The sequence below is a fragment of the Ammospiza caudacuta genome, chromosome 3 (genome assembly GCF_027887145.1).
Source record: "Ammospiza caudacuta isolate bAmmCau1 chromosome 3, bAmmCau1.pri, whole genome shotgun sequence".
Taxonomy (NCBI): domain Eukaryota; kingdom Metazoa; phylum Chordata; class Aves; order Passeriformes; family Passerellidae; genus Ammospiza; species Ammospiza caudacuta.
The window spans coordinates 24,132,861-24,160,537 of NC_080595.1; the positions used below are offsets into that span (position 1 = coordinate 24,132,861).

At 38.2% G+C, this 27,677-nt stretch overlaps 1 protein-coding gene across 3 annotated transcripts in view; it reads left to right on the forward strand.

The window, feature by feature from the left end:
* Positions 1 to 27,677, forward strand: part of ESRRG (estrogen related receptor gamma) — a 371,822-nt gene that overhangs the window by 221,601 nt on the left and 122,544 nt on the right. For all 3 annotated transcript variants that reach the window (XM_058802853.1, XM_058802852.1, XM_058802854.1), the window contains one exon: positions 27,168 to 27,583. In XM_058802853.1, the coding sequence (XP_058658836.1) occupies positions 27,181 to 27,583 (403 nt within the window). In that variant the 5' untranslated portion in view covers positions 27,168 to 27,180. The remainder of the gene's footprint in view (positions 1 to 27,167; positions 27,584 to 27,677) is intronic.

Below are 27,677 nucleotides of genomic sequence, written 5' to 3' on the forward strand. Positions count from 1 at the left end.
CTTCACAAAATTTTTCTCATTTTTTCCCTCCCTATGTCCTTTTTGCGTTAAGCGTTATGGAGTGGCTGTTTTTGTTGTAAGCTAATTCACTGCTGCTGGTTTAGTTACGACTAATGTCAAGCAGAAAACCTGTGACGTGCCAGAAACACGCTACAGTGTGCTGAAGACACAGCTTATGTTTGATTGTGTGTAAATACAGTTAGTTAGTTGGGTTTATCTGATAGCCTGGCAGAAAGAGAGAGGAGCAGTACAAACTGTTTTCAGTAACTGTGCTGTTCATACACCTGATAAGATTGAGAGTGCTTTTGAACTACTGATATGCTTTGAATAAGAAAAGAATAATCACATCCATTGGCACCGGCTTATCAGGAATGAAGTAAAATGCCAGCACTTTTACATTAGCAAAAGTAAATGTTTTAGACACTTTGGGCCTTTTTTCCATTTAAATTAAATAGCAGGGTGCTTTTGAGTGTGCTGTAATGAATGGAAGGATTTATTACCTTGACAAAATTACAGGTGAATGTGTTGAGAGAGGAGTCCTCGGCAACAATAACAGCTCTTTTGATAAGTGGCTACCTCTATTCATGCTTTTGGTACAGAAATGCAGCAATTTTATCCTTTCTTGCTTTGTGAAGTGCAGTGGCTAACTTACAATGTGCAGTTCTTCATAGTGTAACATACTTGTGCTGTTTGTAATGTACTGGCAACACATTTAATATTTGGCAGGTAACATGGCTGCTCATAAAATCATGCTTGATCATTGACTCGTGTGTCCGCTGCCTTCAGGTGCTGTGTATTTTCATGTTTGAAAAAGAATGTATTTCAGAGTATTTGCTGGGAAGGCAAGGTATGATTCATCATTAACTTACTCCAGCAGGCACGAAGCATGCTCAGATGCACTGTTATTTTCTCAAAGTTGGCTGATTTGTATTTTTGTACCCTTTTGGGTTTTTTTTAATTCTAGGTTCTTTTTCTTTCACATGCCTACAATTAATTCTGGGATATTCAGATTTGACGAATGATAGTGCAAGAGTATATTTGATTGATTTTGGATTATTATTGATTACTGTCAATGAGATCACTGTGACACTTTGAAATCAATGATATGTGATTAAACCAAAGCTCCACTGTTCTATACATTAGGTAGCAGTCAGGAATTTAGGAACTGAATGTTCACAAGCTATAAATTGAGACAATGTTCGGATTTAAATAGGCCTTTGTTTGGCATTTATTCACCAAAATATGTTTCTTAGGAAAGTTAGTTTTCCCAAGTGCAAGCTTTCAGTAAAAGAAAGGTCATTGATTTAAGGTTTATTAAATTTTAGCTAAAAACAACTGGCTCCATTTGGGTGTAAAATAATTTAAGTACTTACTGCAGGCAACCTTCATGCTTTAGAGCTGTTGCTCAAAGGTTTCATTCTTCTATGAAGATGTCAACTGTAAATATAAAAATGCATCACTGAAAATGTAATGGTTTAAAGATTCTAACTGAAATAAAAATTCCTGCCTGGGGAAAGCACTATAATCAAAATAAAGTAGTCTTAAGTTTTGTTTTTTTTTTCTCCTGCGGAGGCTGCACTTGAAAAGAGTGCTTCAAGGCAGCAGGTAGCAAGGTTGGTAGGGAATGCCAATCTTTATTTATTTATTTATATTCTCCCCCACAGATGATGATAGTCTATCTTTGCAATCAGCAATACACTTCAGCCACTAATACAGGCGATCTGAAAGCTGCTGCCACTGCCTCTGAAATGCAGTATCTTGGGCATTTAAGTCAACTTTATAATTGGGAAAAAACCCTACTTGGCAATATTAAAATATAGCTTCTGAAGCACTTTTATTTCTGAAAGCTTTTAATGTCTTTTTGTATCTCTTTAGCATATATTAGATTTCTCAGGAGCAGTGGCCTGGATGTACACTTGATGGATGACGGGGGTGGGAATTCTTCCCCCCTGGCCCCACTGCCTTCCCCCCCCCCCCCAGTTTTAAAAAAAGGTGTAATACTTGTGCATTAGGTAATGCTGGAACAGGAATACTGCAGATGCAGCTGTTTGACAAAATTGATGTGGGGCTTTTGTACCATTGTTAGGTAAGTTAGGAGAGATTTTCCAAGGGAAGAAGGACTGTCTGCTGCAGAGGTCTTGCTTGCATCTATTTGAAGAAATCTTTAGCTTCTACTGATAGTGGACTGATTCAAGACTAAATGGAAAGAATGCCATTCATTTTAGCAGGTTTTGGATCAGTCTCTATAATGGATTTTAAAAAAATGAATGATTTGGTAGTATTTTAAAATCAATCAATCAAGAAGTGGAGCCTGTGTCCAAGGACTCACTGCCAGGATGTGACATTTGCACCAGTATAGAGTTGCCTAAGGGAGTGTGACCAGGAAATACTAAGATTACCCCATAATATTTTCTGTGTGAGCTTAAAAGCAGTGTTGGCATTATGCCATATCTTCAGCCTTGGGCTGCCTGAAGAGGAGGTAGAAATCCTTCAGATGGAGATGGTAAGACAAAGTGAGACGGACCCCTTTTTTTTTTTTTGGTTTTACATCTGAATTGCAAGAGAGGTTGAAATGCTGGATTTATATAAAGATTGATTTATCTTGGTTTGTTTCTCGTGATGAATTTGGGATGTAAAGCTGCAATGTGGAATACCTGTGTCTGCTTGATACATGTCACCTTTTCATATATATGCTGAAACACCCTGGTGTTCCTATGCAGAATTCAGAAATCACCAAGGGTCATTCAGCGTGTCTTTGCCTATGGGATATAAAATAAATTTTAATGGCTGGAGAATTACCTTGTCTGGCCTCCAACCAACATTTATTTATGAAAAGGTTTGTGTAGTGTTTAAGAGATATAGGAACTTGGCTTTTGGACAGAAAGCATTTTTCTCTTTGTAGAAAGAAATAGGCCAAGGTGGCATAACAGGATAAAGGAGACAGTTTGCTCTCCAAACAATATCTCCAATATTGTTTATGTTTTTTGAGTCATATAAAGAGTACCATGAAGTGGGCGTGAGAGTACCATGTACTGCCCTCCATTTTAGAGACTTTTCTAGTGCAAAAAGATTTCTGTTTTCATTTGGTTTGCTTCTCTTGAGTTTCTTATTCTCCTTGGCTATAAATGCTTTGTAATTTCAGACTTCTTCCTTTAATCCATTTTTGTCTTGGATAAAGCATTCCATTTTCTGTACAAAAGAAGCCATAGGTATGACTTTATGGCCTTCTTTCTTTTTTAATGCTCGTGTGTGGATTACTGTTGTGATTAAGAAACAGAACCGGATTTCTACAACAGTAACATCTTTAATTTCATGTGAAGATACGTTGAAGGAAGTTTTGGGTTTTTTTTTTTTTTTGAATCTGCAAAAGCCTGTTCCTGTAAAGGTTCACAAAAGGATGCATTATCAGCATTCAGCACTTCTGTTAGAGCAAAGCCTATTATTTCATTAGGCACAAAGGAAAATGTGAATTACACCTACACAGCATATATTTATAAAGGTTGTGTCCATGACATTTGTCTCTAAGATTTGCTATCTGGAGAACTCCTAGAAAAGCTAGGCATGAGGACTAAATGTAAGCATGTGCACTTGAACATTGGTTTTAAATTTGACCAGTTGTGTTGTGGAGTAAGGAAGAGGAAGCAGAAATGTCAGGTCTTTCTTGCCTTTTACAGTTTTTGCACAGCAGTTGGGTTTTTGTTTCCACTTTAGTGATAAGTTTTTTGTTGGAGCTGGTGAGGATTGTCTGGGAGCGGCACAAACCACAACCCATCAGCAGGCTGCTAGTCAGCAGCAGGTGTGAACAACATAAAACAGGATAAATGCTGAACCAGAGTGTGCACTAAAAACAGAACCCCTGTCTTGGTTTTACAAGGGCAGTAAGATTAGAAGCACTCTTGTCGTGTTTACTAAACAGTGTTTAGTGGACTATGTAAATGGCTCTGCTCAGCTGCAAAGGAGTAAGTGCAAGAATTATTATGCTTTTGAGATTTTTAAAGACACTTTTTCCTCCTTTAAGAGTGCACCTCTGTTACTGTTAAAGGAAAGGGAGAGAGGTAAATGTCAAGGTGTTCAAAGTTAGTGCTGCAAAACTGAAGCAGAGGAATGGGAGGATGGAATGTCAGCATGCACTGTTTAAACTTTCTTAGTCATTGACATAGAGGAGGAGGTAGATTTTACTGTCTTTTGGAAATTACACCTTTGCAATTTAGGGTTTAATGTCTGCTTCTTTCTTCTATACACCTTTCCTTTTAAAAGGCAGCTTTTCCATTCTTTTGTGTTTGCATATTTGGGAGCTGTTAAAACCATGTATTTATTATATCCATTACATTCAACATCAACATCTGCCTTCATTTATGCTCTGTATTATAAGTATTTTTCTCTTTCCCATTATTCCTGGAACAGATTTGAGAAGAGATTGGAATCTATCAAGCTGCATTTACACTATATACATAGTTTCATTTGAAAAATAAGAAGACAACAAAAGAAAAGCAAAATGAAACAAAAAAAATGAAACAAATCTTCAGCAAAAAAAACTCTAACAGCAATTAAAAATCTCCAGACTCTTAATACCAAACCCCTCCAGAACCAAAGCACTAACCCACAAAAACCACAACTCCTTTTTCCTGAACTGGTAATTATTTTTGAAAGTTTGCAAACTCAACCTTAGGGAAAATCATCCGATCTGTTTGCAGAACTCTGAGGAAAATCTGATCCTTTTGAAAATGAAGTTCATGGTATTTATATCAAGTCCAGTTTAAGGACAATTATGTCTTCTTTCCTATGATGTACTTATGGGATTGAGATTGACAATTACTTTTCTCATAGAACAGAATAAAGTATTTTTAATAATTCAGTCTCCTTTCATCACCTTAATTGCTTGCAAGTTGCCAGTTTATAGAGATGTATTTACCCATGTGGGGTTTTGTTGTTTTTTTGTTTTGCTTTGTTTTTTTGTTAGTTTTGTTTTGTTGTTGTTATTGGGGTTTTTTTGGTTTTTTGTTTGCTTTGGTTTTTTTATTCTGAAATGCTTTTATGAACCATAGCTGCTTTTGTAGGGTCCAGATCATGTCTTCACAGACACCTCTGCAACTCCTTTTGCTTCAGGACATCCCTGTACACCTCTGTAGAGAGGTACAGGTCTGGTTTTTGAGAGGAAATGTTGGGATAGGATGAGAGCTTTGCTTGTGCATGTTGACCACAAGGCAATGGCAAGCATTACCCAAGCAGGAATATTGCATTCAGAGCTTAAATCTGGAGAGAATTGAGTAGGTTTGTTTGAGAGCCGAAAATAGTTTAGAATTCATCTATTTTCTAAAATACCTGAAGTAGTCACTTTACCTTATTATTTAGTGGATTTAAATCCATCATTAAAAGCAATAGCTTTAATACCTACTCCATGAAAATATACCAAAAACCTTATAAAAATAATGATTTCATTCTTTCTTATTGCATTTCCCTCACACACAGAGTTAGGTACACAGTTTCAGTGCTGAGAATATTCATGATTATTTCAACAATAAGTTTGGATAATGGAAACAGAAGGCTTGGGAAATCCTAATTTTCCAATGTATTAATTCATTATCAGTAGTGAAACAAGCTTACCAACATAATACACATTTTGAATCCAAGTGTGGTTCTGGGATTGCTGCTCCAGTAATGTGTGTGTTACTGTTGTGGCAGCCTGCTGGTGGCTCACAGGTTTATTTTTAAAGGGGGTGTTCCTGCATGTTCAGAGTCCTGCTCATCTGTTGTTGTAGAGAAAACAGCTTATATCATTGAGGTGGAATCATGACTTGTGTGATAGCATTTGTAAAGTGCACTGCTTTTACTGGCTCTCTGTGATGTTGTAAACTGGTTACTATAGCTCAAAACGCTTTTCTGTAGCTGGTAGTACATAGTTCACCATTTCCAGAATTTGTTGGTGCCAAAATCTGTTGCATAGGTTTATGAGTTTGCATGTATGGTCCCTGGGTTTTTTTATCTTTCAAATTTTTTTTCTGCTCTCCCTTCTTTTTCCTTTTTTTTTTAATCCTCAGAGGTGGTAATATAAAACCTTGAAGTTCAGGATTTTCAGTTAGGATATATAAGCATACAGAAGTTGTGCTGCTTATCCAAAGTTTATCCAGAGTGCTTAACCTCTTTGGCCTTAGAATCAGTCTGGGTATCCCATGAAAGCAGTCTGTCCCTTGAGGTTTTCTGTAATTCCTGGCTTCTGCCAGGTCAGAAATAAATAAGAATAGACTTTTTGATAGTGCTGCTATGTCTTCTCCCTGGACCAGATGAAACTAGATGCTGTATTATTATGTTTATTATTATTTGAGTCCCTAATGAGTGTGTTTAAATCCCTGAAGAGATAAGTTCTTGTTTGTTTCAGGTTTCCTTTGCCAGTTAGAACCAGTTCTCATTTACCCATGCAGGTTTATTTACAGTCAGTTTCTTTTTCCAGTTATACCAGTATGCTCAGGGGAAGCAGACTATCACACGGACATGTCTCAACTTAAACTTTTTCTTTTGCCTTCAACATCATGGAATTGCTTATTCTGATTAAAAGAAAAAAAAACCAAACCAAAAATAAAACCCCACCAAAATGATTTTTTGACTCAGTAGTTGAGTGTAATTGCCAGTCAATTCCATACAATACACCTGGCTAATACTTAATATCTATATTAAGGAATGTAGAGGCCCCTGTCATGCTACTGTGTTTGGTGTACAGTGTGTAAATACCTAGGTAATTCCTATTCAAGGACTTTGCTGACTACAAATAAAAGAAATTCAGAAAAAAAGAATGAAAAGAATGAAAGCTGCAGAAAGGGCACGACATACTTTTCTAATGTGGCAAGTACAACCAGACTCTGCATGTGTGCATATGTAGTTGCATAAAATCTCTGTGTGTGATGTTGTATCTTCAATTTAAGCATACCAAGAAAGGCTAACAAGGAAGTACGGGCTGTTTTATTGTAGATCAGCAGAAATCTCCTGGGTGTTTGAGGGAGATGGGTGGTTTCATCTGTGTCAGCTCAGAGAAGGTGAAGTTAATGAGGAGGAGGTAGAGGGAAAAGCACTGTGGAAGGAAGACAGACCAGGGAACAGCACAGGCTGCTGGTGTTGACATAGCAGAAGGCGTGGGTAGAGAGGTTGGAGAGACAAATCTGGATAGTACAGGATCGCACAGAGCATCTGACTGCTTACATTTAATGCTTTTTTTGCAATATGATTTTTTAAAATGGTCCTTTTAATATGCTGTATCAGTTGCCTGCTGACTTGAAAAAGAAAATGAAGTTAATTGCTTCTGCTTATTTGGACAGCAGTACATTTTGTATAAAAAAGGCAATTTCTGTGGTGCAGTGATACCAGTGCCAGTCAAACTCTGCCAGATGTGTCACCAGATTTCTTTCTTTTTAATTTATATTCTTGTTCAAAATATGTATTATAATTTTGGGTGTCTTCAGTATGTTTTGCCCGGTGTTCTGCAGAGGAAAGCATCACGTGAAATTGTTAATTTTTGCAGTCAAAGACAGACTTACTGCCTCAGCTTTTGTTTGCGTTTTCCCTAGCAGTGCCAAATATTTTGTATTAAACTTAGTAGTTCTGTATATTTCTTAAGATAGGTTGAAGACGTTCAGTCAAGAGACATGATAGAAACTGAGGCTTTTTGCTGTAGATATACTATTAAGTCTTCATCTAAAAACTGTGACCATGTACTAGAAAATATATAGATTTATATATAAAATAATGAAACCAGTTACCTGTGAAATATTTGGAAACAGAAAGAGACTCAGAATTGTTGTGAAGTCATGAGTTTAAGATCTTCTTAAGATTTCAGGCCTGTTTTGTTTTATAAAGAGCACTCAGGGGCTTGCTGGAGAACAGAGATGGACTTTTCTCCTTTAAGGGGAGAGAGAGAGAGGAAATGTGCCTTACACACTCTTAAGTAAATTACATTTTGGTTAAGAAAGCAAGTAAGCATCTGGTCATTTATTGAACTAGTTCCCACAGTATTGTGTGTTGTAAGGGTTTTTTCCCCCAGCGCGCTGCTTTCTGCTGCGCTGACGGTAATGTACCTGGAAGGGAGCGGCAGCGCGGCCGAGGCAGGCCGCGTCAGACAGGGCGGGCTGCCATCTGTCCCACCTGCTGCATCCGTGTGTCCATCTGCTCCCTGCAGCAGCTCCAGCACGGCAGCGCTCAGCCTGAGAGGGAGGCAGCGTGAATTATTTAGGTAGCTAGTGTAAATAAAGAGAGGGGGAGAGCGGCGAAGGAGGGGAGCTGTGAGGGGGAGAGAGCGCTCTCTTACTCCTGGATGCTTTGGAATGTGTTAATGCATGAGAGCGTTTGATTTGCATATAGATTTAGATGTATAGATCATTGTGAAGATTACAAGCCAATGAGTTTTATCTAGATTTAGATAGCTCTCAGCCCGGTTTGCACATAAAATATAGCCAGTTTCAGGAGGAGAATCTTTGGGGACTTTAAACCTAAGTGAAACTGATGAAATGTAATGCTTTCAGGTATTAATTTAGCAGAAATAAAATATTTCCTTTAAGGGCTTTCTGTGCCCTTTGTTAACCAAGAATTTATAACTGCTTTGCATAGTCAGTGCTTTATACACACTGTGGTTTTGATTTGGTTATAGTTACATTTGTAGTCATCTGTGCTTTATTCTAAGAGGAAAAGCAGTTGACAAATGCTTTTCCTTTTTCTTATTCTCTCATGTTTATCAGGTGAAGATTAAATCCAGTCATCAAACAAATAATTTTCCAGCTGTCAGTGTATATTGTTACTCAGACAAATATATATCTGCTTCTCTGCCTACATAAATATACATAGAACACTTAAATCTTTTAAAATATTTTATAATGGAAATTAAGAGAAATATAAGGAATTATGTAAGAAAGCATAATTTTACAGTTAGAGTGGCCTTAAAAAATAACTAGGTTTATTTTCAAGTTGCTTGCTTGAATTTCAAAATTACCACCAGAAGATTTAGACTATGGTAGATTATTTATTTCTTAAATTGAATTATCTTTATAAAAGAAAAATTATTAGTGCCTTGAGCATAAAAGTTCATCTCCATCCTTCTGGTCTAAGCATTTTAATGATAGTCATGCCATGTCAGATTCTTTTTTTTATGTGTGAAATATTAGTCCAGTGCTGTGTTTAAAAAAAACAGATTTGGCTTCCTACTTCAGTGTGTTTCCTGATGTCAGATTCTTCTTGCTTTCAAATTTTAAACGTCACACTTCCCTGGGCCAAAGAACAAAACCAGGATCATCTTACAAGGAATCCTTGAAATTGTGGGAGGGTTTTGTGTCATTGTTTTGCCTGGGTTTAGATCTGCAGAAGAAAGGGACACGGCATCTTGAAATCCCAGCAGCCTGGCTACTTCTCTAAGATTTGCATGAAATTCAGCTGCAGCCTTCAAAGGGATTTGAGTGGATTGGATTCTTTAAGGTTAGTCCATGTCAAACCTATTAAGTTCAATTCACATGCAAAACCCTTTTTACGTTTTTTTTAAAGCCAATAAGGCTGTAACTACTATTAAGGAGACATGGTGTACTCGCAGTAGAGCGTCCATGGTAATGGATCACCCTACTGGCACGTGTAACTAACCAGTAATCCACTTTGTCATCTTCCAAATTAAAAGATCCGGTGTCCTGTATCTTCCTCAGATTGAAGAGGTGTTGTTTGCAAAAGTGGACATCCTGGAGATGGTTTTAAAGTGTCTGAGTCAGTTTGCATATCCATCTTATATCTAAAATGTGATTTCCTCCCCCCCCCCCCCCCCCCAATTAAATAAAGATTAATTTAGCCTTTGAAAGTAACTTCAACTCTATGATTCTTAACTTTCCAGGTCTTTGAGTTCTTACTCTTTCTGTAGAGTTATTCCACTGTTAAATAATTTTAGGAGTACAGTATATGTGCTGTGGTGAATCAGGAGACAGTTGCAGGGGGGAAAAATGATGGAAATACTTGATGACATATAAAAGGATTAGTGGCTTCTTCAGAACTGCAAGAACATAACTTTAAAAAAGAATAGTTAAATTTTAAATTTGAAAGCCAAAAAAAGAAATTCTGTGTATCTCATGGACATTTAGGCTGAAGCATCTAAATGCCTTGCCCACCAGCTGGCTGTGAAAGAAGTACCAAATGAACACACTGCCTCAGTTAGATATTATCAGAATAAATGGATGTTTGTAGGAATTTTGGTTAAATAAGGAGCACCCAGCATTCTCTGAGGTTGCCTCTCATCCTGGAGCTTTCTGCCCTCTGTGAGATCTGCAAGATTTGCCCTTCGTTCTGTGGATGGCTGTGTGTTGTTATGCTTTGTTGTTATGGTTTGAACAAAGCAGTTTTTCTAAAATGCTGGCCAGATTCTGTGACCAGGTGAGCTGAATCTTGAAATCAATTGTGTCTTTACAGCATGGAGTCAAATTCATTTGCTTCCACAGTGCCTGCACTGCCAGCTGGATTGTCAGTGATCTGGCAGGATGCTGGATTCAAAGGCCTGATAACCACTCTGACTGAATTTTGTTCTGTTTAAAAGGTTTAAGTGAGGGGAAGTAGTGTCTTCTCCTTGTACTTTCTCTTGGCACAGTTTGAATGTCACATTGCGTGCTCAAAGAAAGCACTGCTTTCAGTTTAGATCAAAAATAGCTGATTTTTATGTACTGGTTGAGAGCAGGGTATCTTCCATTGACTTAGGGTTCCTGGTGCTCCAAGTCTTTTAAAAATACAGTTCTGTTAAACACTGCAAATAAGCATTGTTCCCTGTTCTATATCTCAAGGACACATATTTCAAGTTTACAATGTGGGGTTTTTTTCCTATCAGAAGGTGAAGAAGCTGCTTCTTAATGAAACAATAACTTTTGGGACTATATGCTGAAAAACTTGCATGCCCAAGTCACTTGATATAGGCAGTACATTTCCTGGCAAAGTACTTGAAGGAAGGGGTTAAAGGATAATAAACTCTTTCCAGCTGGCCAGGTTCACTTGCATCTTGTGAAACAATTATTTAGATTTTCCCAGTTTAGAAAAGAATAAATTTTAACAAGTACTATAATTAATTGTCTTGTGTTGACTTTTTCTGCCCATTTTTGCTGGGTTTTGTTTGCTTGGAGTTTTCATTGGTTTGAAGACCTAAAGTCGTTCTGACCTATGGTCAGAATTTTTTCTTGTGTTTCATGACCTTTGAGAGTAATTTTTAAAAAAAGTACCTAAACCAGGAATGTTTCAGCAGGTAAAAGATAACATGCAAGATATGGAATTCTGTATTTGCCTGTAAATTCATAATTTTTCATCTAAACATTCTTTACTGACAGCTCACAAGTCATTCAGAGTTGTACAGAGCTTGCATCTTTTAATATTGAGGCCTTGTAGTATTAATAGGCCTATTTACAGCATTATTAATTATGTAGCAATTCTCAGCATTTATGTTGGTATTTGATTGCATTCCATAAATGCTGCTGTTATCCTGCTTGTGAGTGAGTCATGTTGTTATATGCATTTTTCACAAGTTGGTATTTGGGGAGGTGAAGTCAGTATTTTGCTGAGGGAATAAAGGGGGTGAGAAGCCTGTCTTGATGCCTGAATTCTCTTGTCCTTGGCACTCAGAACTTTGTTGCAGAGGATATTGTAGATATCTCATTGGAGAGTATAATCATGTTGTAAGGATTACATATCTGTTGTCTTGGTGGAGTGGTTCTTTCAGCAAAAGGATGATTTACCATCATACTTCTTCAGAGTATTGGAATAATGACAAAAATCCTACATTGATATTACTAACTCCCGCTAAAAATAACACAGCTGGCTAAATTAAATTTAAATTTAAATTTTTAACAACTTTAGTTTCTATTAACATAAAGAAGAGGTTGTCATCCTTGTTCTTGTTTTTACTTGTTGGCAGTCCCTGAATGAAGGTAGATCTGGGAGAGCAGGGCAGAGGGAGAGAGGTTAAATGGCAGAGGAGCTGAATTGCTTTAGTGACAGATTGTCTCCAGAAAGGCATTGAGTTGTTTTAAGGATTAGTTTGGGAAAACTTGAGTTGAATGCACTTCTCTTCTGTGCATATATTGCATTCCTAATGCTGCCAGTCACTTATTTTTCATAAAAAACAAAATTTGCTTTCCAGAATGAGATTAGAGAGCACTGGGGAAATGTCAAAAAGCCAAGTGAAGAATCATGTCATCAGCTGCAACACTGGTTGGACTATTATCTGTGCTATTTTATTGTGAGATTCTTAAAACACTGGAGCAGATTATTAAAACAGTATATATTTTACTCTTACATTATGGTAATAACACCAGAGAAACGTTGCAGAAGTTATTACCAGTGATCTAAGGGGAAAAATGTCATTTCTCAGTCAAACCCTTACCAAGTTCTTTATGAATTTCTGTGTGTTCCCAGAGGAGATCTGGCATTGCTGGGAGGTAGTTCTTACAGGGAGAATCTTGCCTCCTACCAGCGGGTCTGAGGCGTTCTGTGCTGGAGAAGCCGTGCCATATGAGCTGGGAGCGCGGGCGGCTGTGCGCGCAGTCCCTCTTCGGAAAAAACGCGCTCAATCTGTTTCAGACGAGTTCCCTGAAAGATGGGTTAAATCAACTGATTGAGCTGATTTTCTCTCTTGAGGTGATATTTTATTTATATGATAAAATGCTTGGAAAGTGATTAATTTGTCAGGGGAACATCTTGTTACTGTAAATTTGCCGAATGTGTAATAAAATTGCCATAACACAGATGGGAAAATGAAGATCTTTTAAAATGAAATAACTGAGCAGTCTGCCTACATTTTCAGCACTTAAAATTAACTTGGTTAAATTTCTTTGTCATTTTTACCCCTGGAAAAATGCAGGCTGGGGAAGATTAGTGGCAAATGAGTTGTGTGTTTGTGTGTGTTGCAGGTGGAGGATGCAGGAACAGGCTCTGATGTTTTCCTTCTGCATCAGAAGGATCTGATAGATTTATGGAACTTCTGCCACAGATTGAGTGAATTTTAAAAAATTAAAATATACAGGATGCTCCTTCCCAGCAGCAGAGAGTTTAAGAATAGGGGACCTTTGTGGGCACAAACCTGAAGTCATTAAGATGTATATGAAATAGTGCTTTTGTGCCACTTTGTGCAGGATTGCTTTCAAATGAGAGCTAAATAGTGTAATACCCTTCTTAAGTCTTTTTATTGCAGGGAATTGTAGGGAATATAACTCAGATTATCTAGGGGTAGACTTGAAAAGGAAAAGGAAGGAATACATTCCCTGGGCCTGCATTGCAGTGTATAACAAGTGAAAATAGCATTAGTGAAGGAACAGTGCCTTTTATTCATACATTTTACTACTGCCTGTCCATTTGTCCGCCAGAATGAGCCACTTATCATGCTTCCATGTTTTTCCCTTACAACTTAAAGAATTATGAAAGAAAAATTCAATTTTTTTGTGTCCTTGTATGACAGCTGGAGTGGATACTGTGGTCATTTGGATTAAAAACATATCCATCAGCCACAAGCTGACAGGTTATTATTATGTCTTCTTTGAATATATGAATTTTATCCCTACATGTTGGAAGTGTAAGAATGGAAACTTTTTATATAAATAATTATCCTGGTAGTGATGTACTGCATATGGTTGCCATATTTTTTCACTTTTACAGCATTCTTGGCCTTATCACCCATAACATAAATCTCAGGCTCTCATATTTAATGCAACCTGTAGGATAACCATGCCTGTATAATGTACAGTCAGCCAATCCCACATCACCATTTGGCTATCGTTATGTTGTCCTATGACGGATGTTTCAGTTGATGTCCCGTTTTGGATTTTACAGAATGATGCAGCCATCCAGGGATAGATGAGAGTGGCCTCTTTTAGGTGTTCATGCTGATCTCCATGAGCACCCTCAGTTTATTAAGCTTCCAACTATAGGCAGTTAAAGTCTTGAGTATATTGGTGTTATCTTGGTTGCTCATAATTTATTTTTCAGAACACCAGGCTATTCATTCCATGAAGCGATAGTAATGCAGAGATTTACTGTCAGAGCCTCTACTGTGTTAAGAACTGGGGAACAAGTGAAGCAGATTTGGTGGATGTTCTTAGCAAATGCTTAGAGAAATGGTTCTTATTCCAGATCTTGGTTCCATCATGGGAAAAAAAAAAAATCTGATTCCCAATCTGGTAAAGTCATTATTTAATGCCATCCTGTTAACTGATCAAGGCTGGTCCTTGGTTTGATGAGCATCCTGAACTTGAGCTGAAACTGGTGAGGCACAAAACTTCTCTGGATGAGATGCATTCTGTTTGAATTTGCTGGTGGAGTGCCACAGCAAATGTGTGGCACAGGCCACAGGCCTTTCTTCAGGCCAGTCTTCCTTTCACTGCTTACCCAAGGACAGTCAGCTTAAACAGAACTTCCAGCTGTACTAGAAATAAATATTTGATCTAGACATAATACTGGTGAAATAACTGACGCAAATATGTCATTAAAATACAGCTGAAGTTTGCAGCATCCAATGTGGAGTAATTAATGCTGATCTGTTCATGTAAAGCTTTTCTTGGACAAGCCTCTCACAGACATTTTCCAGAAGAGATGGCCACACGTGAAGCATGTAGTGATTGCAGTGTATTGATACAGGTGCTTTATAATTGCAAGTAGCAACATCCCTGTTGAACATGTTATAATTGAGCAGGCACATATTTGTTACTTTAGATGATTTTCCTGGAATATGCTGAATTTCTTTCTTCTCCCTGTGACTCCCACTGAAGAAAAGGCAAAAATTAAGAGAGTGAAAACAATATCAGGACTTTGTGAGAAGCTTATCCTGGAAACTTCTGGAGTCATGCAAACATTTTAAAAGTGAAAGCCTTTGCTTCCTGACCTTTGCTGCAGATACCAGAGGCAAATCTCTGACATATAAACCCAGTGGCATAGATAGCTTTGAATTGCACACAGTAATATGTGAAGAACAGGGAACTGTGAAAAGCCAAAGGTTTATTTATTTATTTGTAAAAATCTGTAATCACACATTAAAATCCAAGATAGACTAGGAAAGACTTAAACAGTATAGGTTTTGCTTCTATAAATTCTCTGATTTATCTCAATGTGTGATGAATTTGGTCATCAGTACACACCCAAGTAACATCCTAAACTATTTGTTCAATCTGTTTCTATTTCCAGTGCTTCCAGAGTCAAGACAGTTCAACAAAGAAAAAGTAGAGTTCAATGGAAGAGGTTTTTTTTCTTCTTAGAGTTTTCACTTAAAACTGTTACAGGGCTTCATGGTGTAGAAATAGAAATGTTGTGTGTTAACAGAGTTCATATCACTCCAGTGCTTTAGTTCAAGTAAACAAATAGGCTGCTGTCCTTTCCAAGTCCTTGCATGTCAGTGTGGTTTTCTTTGAGCGCAGTAGGTTATGGTAATCCACTTGCATTTTGTGTATCAAGAGTATCAGGACCTTAGACCCTCTGAAATCACAGGCTGGGTTAGGGAATAACACCATTAGCTGGTATAAATTTGCAGAGCTTCAGAATTGCTGGGTCTATTCCCCTGTACCCAAGGTTTTGACCCACAATGAACGGCAGATGTGCTGTATTTGGAACAAATTTGATTTTGTTTTTCTAGCTACTATTCCCATTAAAATAACAAACCCAGCACTGTTATAAGATTACCCAGACAATTTAAGCATTGAGAATTGAGCAGTGATACTGAGCAGAGAGGAGTCCTCCTCTTCAGAATTCATGCTCATCTTTAGAACTGACGTCTCTGTTCATGGCTGTTTCACAGCAGTGAAAAATTTGTTTAGGCAAAGAATAGTGGATTTTGTTAATGCATTCCTCTTTCATGTAATGAAAACTAGTACTCCCTTTCATATTTTGTAGAAAAAAAGGTATTCTGATAAATTGTATTTGTGAAGTATCTGATAAATACTTTATCAAAGTATTTATTTTCCTAGTATTGTCTGCCTGTTTCATTTCAAATCCTTAAAAGACTCCCCACCCCAACCATAAAACCTTGGGCTATTCACAACTACGCATTGCTCACACATTACCCTGTGTGCTGGCTAGTTCTGTTCTTGCCATAGGCTTTATATTTGGAAAGGCTTCACACAAAGAAATTTGGATTAATTTAACAGAAAAATAAACATTTTAAATTAGAAGTAAGAGGAAATTTAATTAAGCTTTCCATTTAGGAAAAAACCCCCTTATATATTTCAAAACAACAAAGGTCCTATTTTGGAGGTGGAAGGCAAGTTCCCTTCTCAGACATAAATATTCAAAGTTCCAAAGCATATTTTAATCAAAGACATAGAAAACAAACAAATTGTACTGGATTGGAACTCTCCCAAACCATGATGGGGTTCCTATGCCCTGATGTTGTTCTGTTGAGCAGTTTTAGACAATTCTTCACCTTTCTGTGTTTTGTTTTGTACATCTGTAGGAGTGAGATAGGGGTACTCTCTAGAAATGTATTAAAAATTAATAAGTTACAGATCATTATTAATAAATGGTACCATAACATTATGATTAGAAATATTTGCCTCGGTCCTTTTCCTTGCTTGTATATTGATTTCAAGTGATCTGGTCAGAGAGCTCTGTGTGAGAACCAGGAAAGCTGAGTCAACCCCAGACCCAGCAGCTGAGGGACTCCCTGCCTGAGAGCCCTTAGCCACAGAAAAGGCCTGGTCCCCTATTTCATTTTCAAGTCCTGCAAAAGTGATTGGGATTTTTGTCATCCTAACATAGCTAAAAGTAAGACTGTGTCACTCTAGAGACTGTTTTAAACCACTTTAATTTTTTTTTTTTTTTTTTTACCTTTTAGGTTTCCTACAGATATTTTCATCTCATAATTTGAAAGGAAGGTTTTCTCCCTCGTGGAATCTTACATCTCACTCCTTTTAGTTTCTTTATCAAAAATACAGTTTCAGGCTTTCAATATGAGACCGTGACAAAGTGATTTTATAGCCAGTACTGAAAGTGACTAAACTTGACAACAATTGTATTTTATGACAACCACTGCTTTCATGTCCACAGCCTACTTTCCCATCATCAGCCATGATTTTTTTCCCCCTTTTTTTTCTCTCCCCTCCTCCCTCCATGACTTTTTTCAAATCTGAGCAATTCTGTATCTCTGCGCTGACTGAAAACAAATCCTTTTACTAGGAGTGCATTTTAATGGCAGCATGCTTCACTTAAGTCACCAGAACCTAAACTGTATAATATTCAATTTTTTATCAACCCGGGACCAAAGCTTTTTCTTGAGAGCGATGTTCATAAGAGTAGTGGAAGAATTAGTATTACAGAACTAAACCAGATTAGGAGGGAATGTGAATTAGATTTGGTAACAGATGGTGCCGTGGAAATTAAAGGTGCTTTGCGAATGGAAGCGACAGCAGCTTGCCTCTTTTCCTCTCCTGTCTCTCTCTTTCATGCGCTTGATAGACGGGTATAAATCACAACAATCCCGTCTTGACAGCCAATTTCGAGAATTTGATCTGGTTAAAGACATGGCTTTCCTGCTCCACTCACTGAAACTGGCTGCTATTTTATTTTTATACAGCGCCTTGTCATATTTAGGAAAGTGGAATCACCTGCCTCTCTTTAATGAAATTTTCTTTAATTACAGTTTTAGCTCTTTAGTGTTAATTGCTTTTCCATTCAGCCTGAATTCTCGGGCTGTCTCTTAGGGATGTATTTCTCTCCCCCACCCTACCTCCTTGCACTACTCGTGCATATGCTTTCATTTTTCTAAAGATGCTTTTCATTGTTGGAAGTTGTTGTCAGATCCATTGTAATTAGATCCTAATTATCAAAATCATCATTATTGTGTAGGAAGAGGAAGCATTGTAAACAACTGTTAAAGTTATAGGATCTTGTTTGACAGAGCAGGAACCTTTCAGGATATACTTGAATAATAAGCATACAAAAAGCCCTGCTGAAAACTCTGGGAAACATAAAGATCTGGAGAGCAAACCCTCTCCTTGGAAGGAAAATGTACCCAGGTTATCTCTCCATATCAATTCCTCCTAGTCTAATCCCATATTTTTTCAGAAAAGATTGGAATAAAATTATCCTGTTTCAGTTTGCTTATGTAAATGTTCAACTTTGCTCCTCTCATTCAGGTTTCAGATACAAAAATCACTTTCTTGATGTGTGTCAGGATTGACTTATGGTTGCCTTAATACAATTACTTTTTTGTGTATAAGGCAGCAAGTGTAAGTGAAGGGACTGCTGCTGTGATGCATGGAGATGTGGAAATGCTACTGCCATACACTAAAAGAGTGAAAGAGAAAAATAATGGACTGTATCTAAAAGAAAAAAAAAATAAAACCCTCTCAAACTAGGAGAAGATTCGTAGAGCTGGCAACTAACAGTTGGTAGAAATAAAGCTTCCTACTGGCAGTCAAATCAAATGTAGTAACAACTCAACGACTCCCTGCTGCTTGCTGACAGCATGGTGTAACACACTGGGACAAACATTCACTTAAACACTGATTGCAGGAAAGCGTCCTCCCCCCTCCCCAAGTGGCGTTTGGGTTCGTGTGCGAGCGCACATGTGTGTGCAGGGGCCGTGTGAATCCAGGACGTGTGGCCGGGAGGGCAGCGCGCCCTGGGCGCCGGCTGAGTGAGGGGGTGGGACACGGGCCTCTGGCTCTCTAAGTTCCAGTCCTCAGTCTTCTAAGACGCTCACTCGCTGCTACTATTTCTGGTGTGTTCCCTCTAATCGGTTCTCCAATTTAACAGAGCCTGGCGTGCAAATTATAATTCTTGTGCTGTAAATCTGCAGAAAATCGGTGAGGGAGCTGGGTGGGGAGACAAGTACATGGTGTGCGCACACCTACACTCTGCCTTTCAGCCATGGAACAAAACTGCTGCCAGAAATTGTAAAAAATGCCATGATGCAAACTTTGACTCTCTCTTGAGACTGAAGGCATTTTTTTGTCTTCTTTTTCCTTTTGGAAAGTGGTGAATGACAGCTGTGTCTCTCTGATCTGTAGTACTGGCTTTCTGACTGGTGCAAGTAAGTGCTTTTGATGCTGTAATCATTTCAAAATAATCCCTCTTTAGAAAGCCTGTTATGTTCTTGAATGAATCTTTACTTACTTTTGTAGTTTTTTATTTTTATCTCTTGAAGTAGCTGAATGTAGCATTTAATTTTCTTTTGCTCATTCAGCTGATTTCCCTTAATAAAAAGAATCCTCACAATTAATAGCTGACTCCTTCACACTTTACCATGTCCTCTGGGAGCTGGAGACATCAGGTGGATTCCACCTGATACCACTGAAATACAACCACACACAGAATGATGCTCCGTCACAGAAAAACACTTCTTAACCAGAGTTTTTTGCTGTCTTACAGCAGGAGACATGAATTGTTGGTCTGCATTTGGACTAATAAAATCTTACTCTTGCTGATCACTTTACTGATTTACATATGATGGGACTTGGCCATCATTCTGATTGTCACATGACAGTCTTTTTGATTGGAACTTTTTGGGCATGGGAATTCTCCTTGTGTGAGTTGGTACAGATCTCAACTCTCGCTGCAGAGCTGGCTCTTTTCCGGGATGTTAAGTACTGTAACAACAACAAAAAATTATATATAAAATATTAGGCTTAAAGTCAGTAAATGAGAGATGATGACTCTAAGATATTACTGTGGTAGGATTGTAGCTACAAACAGCAGCCATGTTCTAGCTGTAAAAATGTTAAAGACACAGGAGAGAAATGTTAGAGACAGTAAAAACAAAGTAGGTGTATGATGTATTCCCCAAGGTTTACGTTGTATCAGGACCATAATATATACACAAAACCCAATACATTTCCTCTGTGTTTAACTTTGAGGCATTATGGAATGATTTTGTTTTGAAGTGCCATCTCCCTGTGTTGCTTTCTCTTCAATACTTTCCTCTTTTTGTTTTAAAGTCCTTGAAAACTATATCAATAAGGCATATTGAAAAAGGTATCTTTTCCTACTTAAGACATGAGGTCCATGTATGTAGGCAAGTCTTTTCTGCAGGAAACTTTTTTTGGTGATGGCCTGCCTAGTAGTTGTACATAACAGCTAATAGGATATTTTCTGCATAAAGCACATGCAGAAATTAAGGTCAGTAGTGCAATTTCTATATGGGCTTTTATTTTTTGCCTTTCAGTTATAGGGTTTGTTTGTTTGTTTGTGTCAGTGTGTTGCAGTGACATGTATTGGGTACAGTGGACAACTGTGCCACTGAGGGCTGGCACCTTTTCAGATGTCTGGTGTTTTGGCTCTTGGCTCAAAGGTGTGAGGTCTTTGAGTATTATTCCTCATTTTTGTTCCTAAAAGAGTATCTGATGTAAAGAATAATAATTTTTCAGTTTGTAAAGATTTAAATTATGTTGCCTCTAAGTGCTTCAGCTTTTAAATTCAGAAGAGTTATGTTATAGTCTGTCAAACCATAGGATCTGTATGCTGCAGAGCCTGTGCATGTCTAAGGATACATTTAATTAAACCAGCATTAGTGCATCTATACAGACTTATTAAAACACTTAGTTTGTCTCAATAATATTGATTAAATAGCAGTAGTTTGTTTAATCTAAGTGTATTTTTGCTATTACTACATTACTTCCAAGTAATCAGGGTAATAGTCATCATCAGTGAAATATCACGTTAGTTATGAAGTAATGCCATAAGAATTGATTTAGACTTGGCAGGAAAGGAAGGCTTTCTGTCATATAGTGCCAAAGCCTGATTTGGACTATTAGAATGAGAGTTTTACACATAATTTCTGTTCGTATAAACAGGGTGTGTTTTATAGGCTTATAGGTTATTCCATACTCCAAGTATCCATTATATCAAGGAACACCTCAGACAGTTAATTATGCAAAACATCATGTAAGTAATTACACAGTATTATTATGCATTTAACAGTTTTATTGATTTGCCAGTTGCTCACTTACAGTATTTAGAGCTATAAACAAGAGATGCTCACCCTCAGTTGAAATAGATCCAAGGAAATGAGCTAAAGATAAATGACACTAGTATGCATTGTTGCATCAGATGTAATCCTTAAACGTAGGAGCTGTCAACAGTGATAATTTGCAACACATTGGGGTATCTCAGGATCATTTCCTTCTTGTTAACAAAGTTTATCAACCAGGAAGCACGGGGAATCAACTTGAAATAGAATGGGAGGCAATAATGAATATTTATATATGGTGGGTGAGTAGTTTTAAATAATTCCTCCTCATTTTTGGGGGGTCTGTAGTAGTTGCAAGTCAGCTGCTTGAACATTTTGCTTTTTTAAAAGCACCACAGAAAACAACGTGCAGCCTCTCAGATGAGGTGCAGGTCTGAAGGGTGTGAGATAATGGTTTGTTTGGCTTGTTCTCTTGAGCTAAAAACGAGCACCCAGCAGTGCAGTCTTGCACTGCTTCGTGTGCAGGAAGTGCTGCAGCAGCGCTCGGGTAGGTGGCATACGGAGCAATAGCAACTGTTTGGGAGGCTGGATCCTCTGTCAGCAGTCATCAGCCAGCTCAGGCCACTGCTGGTAACCGCATGATGGCTCCAAGCTTTGCTCCTTCTCTTCCGGCTGCTACTGGCTTTGACAGCTGCCCTGGAAGGAGCCACTGGCTTGCTCTGCTTTTCCTTACCAAGGTGAAGTGGGCAAGTTTCAAGAAAGCATAAGAGAAAGAAGAAATTGCAAAAAGCAATGAAACATTCAGCATTTCTTAACAACCCCCCAACCCCCCCAAAAAACCCCACCAAACCACCACATCTCTTCTGTTTTGCATTGGGTACTCCTTACTATGTGGTTGTACATGTGTGTTGATTATTAAAGACCTTGAGCCTAATAACAGTTTTGTTTGTGCATTCATAGGACAAGATTAGCAATACTTTGTGATTAATAATCTCATCCACTAGGTTAACCAAGCAGGCCTTACCATATTTCTTATTAAAAGAAGAAATCCTTTCTTTTCCTTCCTCCAACTAAGCCAGTGCACCTTAATGCAATGATGATATGTTAGACCCAGCAGTTGTCAAAGCATCGTATTACTGTGATGCCATAATGACACCCTGTCTCTGTAAAGTAGTCATGTTTTCTCAAATCACACGTTGCACCGTTGATTTCTGACATGACACTTCATTCAGTCACTTTCCTTTTCTTTGGCGTCTCCATTCTCTGACAATAGCAGCTGGTGCCCATTTTCCTACTAAGTGATTCACATTTTACCACTTTACTAGAGTGCAATTAGCTGAAGCAGAAAAAAAGTGCTCAGTGTAAAGCAGCTTGGCTGAAATTGTTACTCAGCTCTTTAACAGGACCTGGTGAATGTCTTGAGGTGTTGTCATGGGTGTCGGTGCAAGAAGCAATGTTTTGGTTTCTTTGCACACAAATGTTTTTTTTTTTTTCTCTGTTACAGTCAGGGAAACCGATTATGGGAATTCACTGGAACATGCTGGCTTCTTTTTTGTCTGCTGATTTTAGTATAGACCTGCAAAATGATACTGAAAGTAAGCACAGGATTTAGAAGGAAATGTGGTATTTATAGTCAAAGCAAGGATCTGGCTTCCATTCCTGACTACTGCAGACTTACTGTGTCACTTAGACAAAGAGATTCTTTAATGCATTGGCTGTCACAGTTAAGGTCTGAGGATAGCAAGACCTTTTTGGTAGACATCCATGTGAGAGGAAGGTATTGGAGGAAAATCAGATGGGTGGTACTGTTAGTGTGAAAAGTACCTAGGTGTGCATAATAACACCTACCTTGCTGATGCTCCCACGTAGTAGCTGTCATTACAAATGTCAACTGCTAACAACCTATTCTGATATTTATGGAAGTAGGGCAGTTCTCTCTCCAAGAAAAGAAAATACTTTATGTGCAGGTAGAAGTGGACTTCATTGTTGCTCGGCAGTAAAAGTGGTCACTTTAATTATTGTAGTTAATTCTTACTGCCACAGATACCACCAGCGTGGCTCTGAAATAGCAAGTGATGCTGTAAGCAGAGCTTTTCCTTCTTGAAAAACAAATGTGAAATGTGTTCATGGATTATGAAGTATTGGCATGTTGTTTTGACCTCCTATGTGTATTGGTAATAAGGGAGATGAGGGAAAAGTAAATTTGTGAACTGGTTATATATATAGATGGAATATAAAGAGCTTCCAGTAGCTGGAATGAGGCTTTCTTTCTTAAGGCTATATACTGTAATCAGATGCAGTTAATTTTTGCATTCCACTTGTATATTGATACTGATTTAGCCAGTGTCAGCACTGTCAATATCATTAGTAATGTGGCAGGTAGATGGAAATACGAATGTGATTGCATTAATAAATTCTTAATATATTCAGCCTTTCATAAGCACATAGCATTACAATTTATTCACTATTGTTTAAGACCATTTTAAAGAAGAAGTTGCCTATTGCAGTGCTTTGTCAATGTATCTTTCTGCCAGCAGATCCTGGCTTCAGGTCTTTCTTAAATGAAGAAGTTTTGAAGTAAATTTAGTGTAGACATGAAGAGTTAATGCTGTATATTGCATATTAGCCATGGTTTGCAGCACCCTATATATTTTCTCTTGTATTTGGCCATGAAAATGCTTCTAGAGCATTTTTTTTTGTTGTTGTTGCTTTTCCTGAGGGTACTAAAAGGAAAGTTTACCTGAGATTTCCCACTTTTTAGAAAACTTATTTCAGAACAGCCCACCACAAATGGAACTGCCATTTATTTGACTTAAAATCTAGTAAAGATAAAAAACAACCCCACCATGGCTTTAAAATAAATACTGTACGTTTTTATATGACACATGTTATTTCTATTCATAAACCTTAACTAAATTTAGATTTTTATTAATCCAATGTGACCTAAAAATTTTGCATTAACAGCACAATGTGGAATTGGGCTTATTCTCTTTGAATGCAGATAAAGCCATCATCTTGAAAATAGCTCTTTCTGACAAAAAGGTGTTCTTTTGAAATAAAGTCTTATTCACTACATTCCTCTTAGAGTTAATGTGAATTTTAGTGCCTCTAATTTTAGATTGAAGTGAGGTCTAGAATAAAACCCACTGGCTGACAATTGAATTTATAGATAGTTGTGAATATTTCAGGCTTGAATAATAGAGCTGTAGAATTTCAGACACAGAGAGGAAGAGAGAATTAAACTCCAACTGTAGTTTTACACTATAATGCAATGGTGTCTAGGAATTCTTCAGTGTAACGAGCTAAGTAGTAATTAGGAGGGAACTGAGGGAGGGATTTTACAGAGATCTAGCTTAGGCATTATTCCAAATGTTCAGCATGATAATTTGATGGTGGTCACACCTGCCATCCGTTTTAGATGGCTCTTGAATTACTTTTGTTCAGAAGTGGTGCAGGAAGGAAGGAGAGAAAGCCGTAGGTGTCTGTTGCCCACCCACAGGCAGTACCCAGCCTTGTCTGTGTTTCACCTCCTGGGGACTGGGAAAGTTTCTGTTCTCAGAGTCAGGCGCTGTTGTTTTTGCTTTTCCCTGGAATCGTTAATGTTTTAGCCGCATTTACGCTTTGCCAGCACGCACCAGTCCGGTCTGTGCTGTTGAAGCTGGAGCCAAAAGCAGCTCTGCCTTGGTTAGTACCAGAACCTGCTATTTCAGAGCCATCAGCAGGCTGCCTTTAGCACAGGCAGCACTGTGATCAGATTTTAGTGCTTGTTAGAACTGAGATGGTGTTTTGGTTCAGACTGCTTGGAGTGGGAGATAGCCGCTTTTGTACTGGCCAAAACAACATGCAGTTGAGCAGCTAATTAATTACAAGTGGGGCTTTTTCTTCAGGAATGGGAAGGGTGACATTCGGGCTCATTATTGCACAAATTAGATTTAAAAATTGTCCATGGAAGTTTCATGCAACAATGTGCCATCAAGCTGGTGATGACAGGCAGTGACTACTAGTGCTGTATTTTGAGACTTTACATGTGGAGTCTTGGCAGAAGGGAGGTGAAAAAAGAACAGAGTACGTGTTTAGTCAATAAAAAGATCTTAGTGTGTAGAAAAATAATATTAAAAAATCAGTTGGTAAAATGTGGAAGTTAATTGATAATCTTAATCACAGCTGTATAAAATTCAGTGTCAATGCAAGGGGAGAGAGAGACAGAGAGACACCATGTTTTAGTACCCTAATAACTTCTTACTCTAGTCTGAGATCGTAATGTATGTGCGAGCGGTCCAGTAATTATAAGGTAATAAGTGGAGTGGTGGTGTAAGTGCTCTAAATTAAAAGGAATTCGCAGAGCTGCTGTAAGTCAGAGCCGACCCGCTTTCTTTCAAACGTTGACTTGAGAAAAGTGCTTAGCCCAGAGTGCAAGTAGAAAGACAAGAGAGAGCTATCTATTAATTACAGCGCTCATTAACAGTGACGGCTACAAGGCAGCAGATGCAGAAGAAAAGGCACACGCTAGTGCAGGCTGGCAAGGGGATTTCCCCCCCTCCAGTTCTTGAGGAAAGGACAACACAAGCAGGTGGTCCACTGTAATAAGATATTTTCACGGCTTTAACCTTCCCATTTCCTTGGTTTATTTGCTGACACCAGATAGCTTGCTCCTTCCACCTCCCCAAATAAGCCCTGATTTTAAGTTTAGATCGTAACATTTCTGTACATCAATCTGGCTGTTTTCCAAATGTGCACATTAGTTGTTTTCAATAGAATTTTACAGTAAAAATCACAACAATTGAGAAGTCTAAATAAAATCCATAGGCACTGATTTTTTAGGGTGAATCTCATCTTAAACACTTGTCTTTAATAACGGGTCAGGCTTTTATCTCCATTACTCCCATTGGGAAGGAAGCCAGCTCTTTTGATTTATGTCTTTTTTCCATTGGTGAATTTGATTCCAGATATTAAAGTAGAAATTGATGAAAAATTTTTATTCTTAAATAAAAAGAAGTGGAAAAATGAAGTCAAGATCTCAAAAATTACTTCAAAAAATTACATCAGTCAAATTGTCTGGCCTTAACATATTTGCTTTGAAAACACAAATCCATAGTTCCAGGTGTCTTACAGGATAGTTGCTTTTCTGCAGTTAGTGTTTCTAAAGAAATGTTCATAGCTATGGTCTGACTTTGGCAGCTTCTGAGAGTACTGTCAGGAAAATGCTGGATAGGCCATTTGCTACTGTGGTCTCATAATCACAGCTGGAGAAAACGAAGATAATATCTGAATCAGAGCTTTCTAATTATTATTTTTGTCCTTTGTTCAGCCCAAAATACGTTAATAGTAAAAAACTTGGGGATGGAAATAGACAAAGATTTCTCCCCCCAGTCCTCCCTGTAGAAAGCACTAATTTGTTGGATCAGATATTGTGTAGTTTTATTTCAGATGCTTAATTCTGAAACTGTGAGAACTGAAAAAAAAAAAATTTTCACTTTCTGAAAGACAAAACTTATATGTAAAATTTCCTCTAATACATGTTTTTAATCCAAGAATGGAGCACATAAAATGTCAGATCCTATAGAGCTGTAGATATATGGGATAGTGCTGTAGTTATTACTGGTTAGTCTGAGGATAATAGCTAGAAAGTAATTGCAGCCACAGCTGATGAATCATTTCACTTAGATTTTGTGAAAATGGAGTTCAGCTGTAATTATTTGTTAGAGTACCCTGTTGATGTGCTACTTCGTTACTAAATAGCTGTATCTATAATAAAGCAGTATTAATGAAGAAAAAAAGATTGCAAGGGACCTGCTCTTCAGTTCTTGAATCAGATCAATAGATAATGGATATGTGTTTTAGTTAAGTGTGTTGACAAATATTAATTACAGAGCAAAGCATTTATGTGATCAAACTTGAAAATATTTGTTTCTGATAATGGTGGAATTTACAGAAAGAAAGTAGAGATGGGAAAATGAAGACATTTAATAGCCAGGCCATCTAATAGGAATTATAAAATTTTTTACTTGGTTGATGACAAATTCAGAATTTAGAGTTGATGTGAAGTTGACATGTAGCCTAGAGGGCAGGTGGAGGGGACAACAGAAGGATTTGGTCTCTTTAAAGTTTTTGTTTACTGCCTGTCTGGAGCTTTGACAAAGCTCTGTCATGCCCTTATGCTGATTACCTTCATGTAGAACAAGAAGTATTGACTAATGAATGAATGATGTGCAGTCCCTAACCCTTCCAGAGCAGCCTTAAAGAGCACTGTCTTTAATACACACATTCTTCTTTCTCTCTCTCCCCTCTGCAGGCTTCTCTGCAGAATGTCAAGCAAAGATCGACACATTGATTCCAGCTGTTCGTCGTACATCAAGACGGAACCGTCGAGCCCCGCCTCCCTGACGGACAGCATCAACCACCACAGCCCCGGTGGCTCCTCCGACGCCAGCGGGAGCTACAGTTCCACCATGAATGGCCATCAGAACGGGCTGGACTCGCCTCCCCTCTACCCCTCGGCCACAGGGCTGGGAGGCAACGGGCCCGTCAGGAAACGGTACGATGACTGCTCCAGCACCATCGCTGAAGACTCACAGACCAAGTGTGAATACATGCTGAACTCCATGCCCAAGAGACTGTGCTTGGTGTGCGGTGACATTGCGTCAGGGTACCACTACGGAGTGGCCTCCTGCGAGGCCTGCAAGGCTTTCTTCAAGAGGACGATTCAAGGTGGGTTGTTTGTTGATCTCGCTTTCTTTTGCTCAGAATGAAAATGTATGGTCTTTGGCTGAAGCCTGTTAGCCCTTCAGACCGTGCCTTTTCA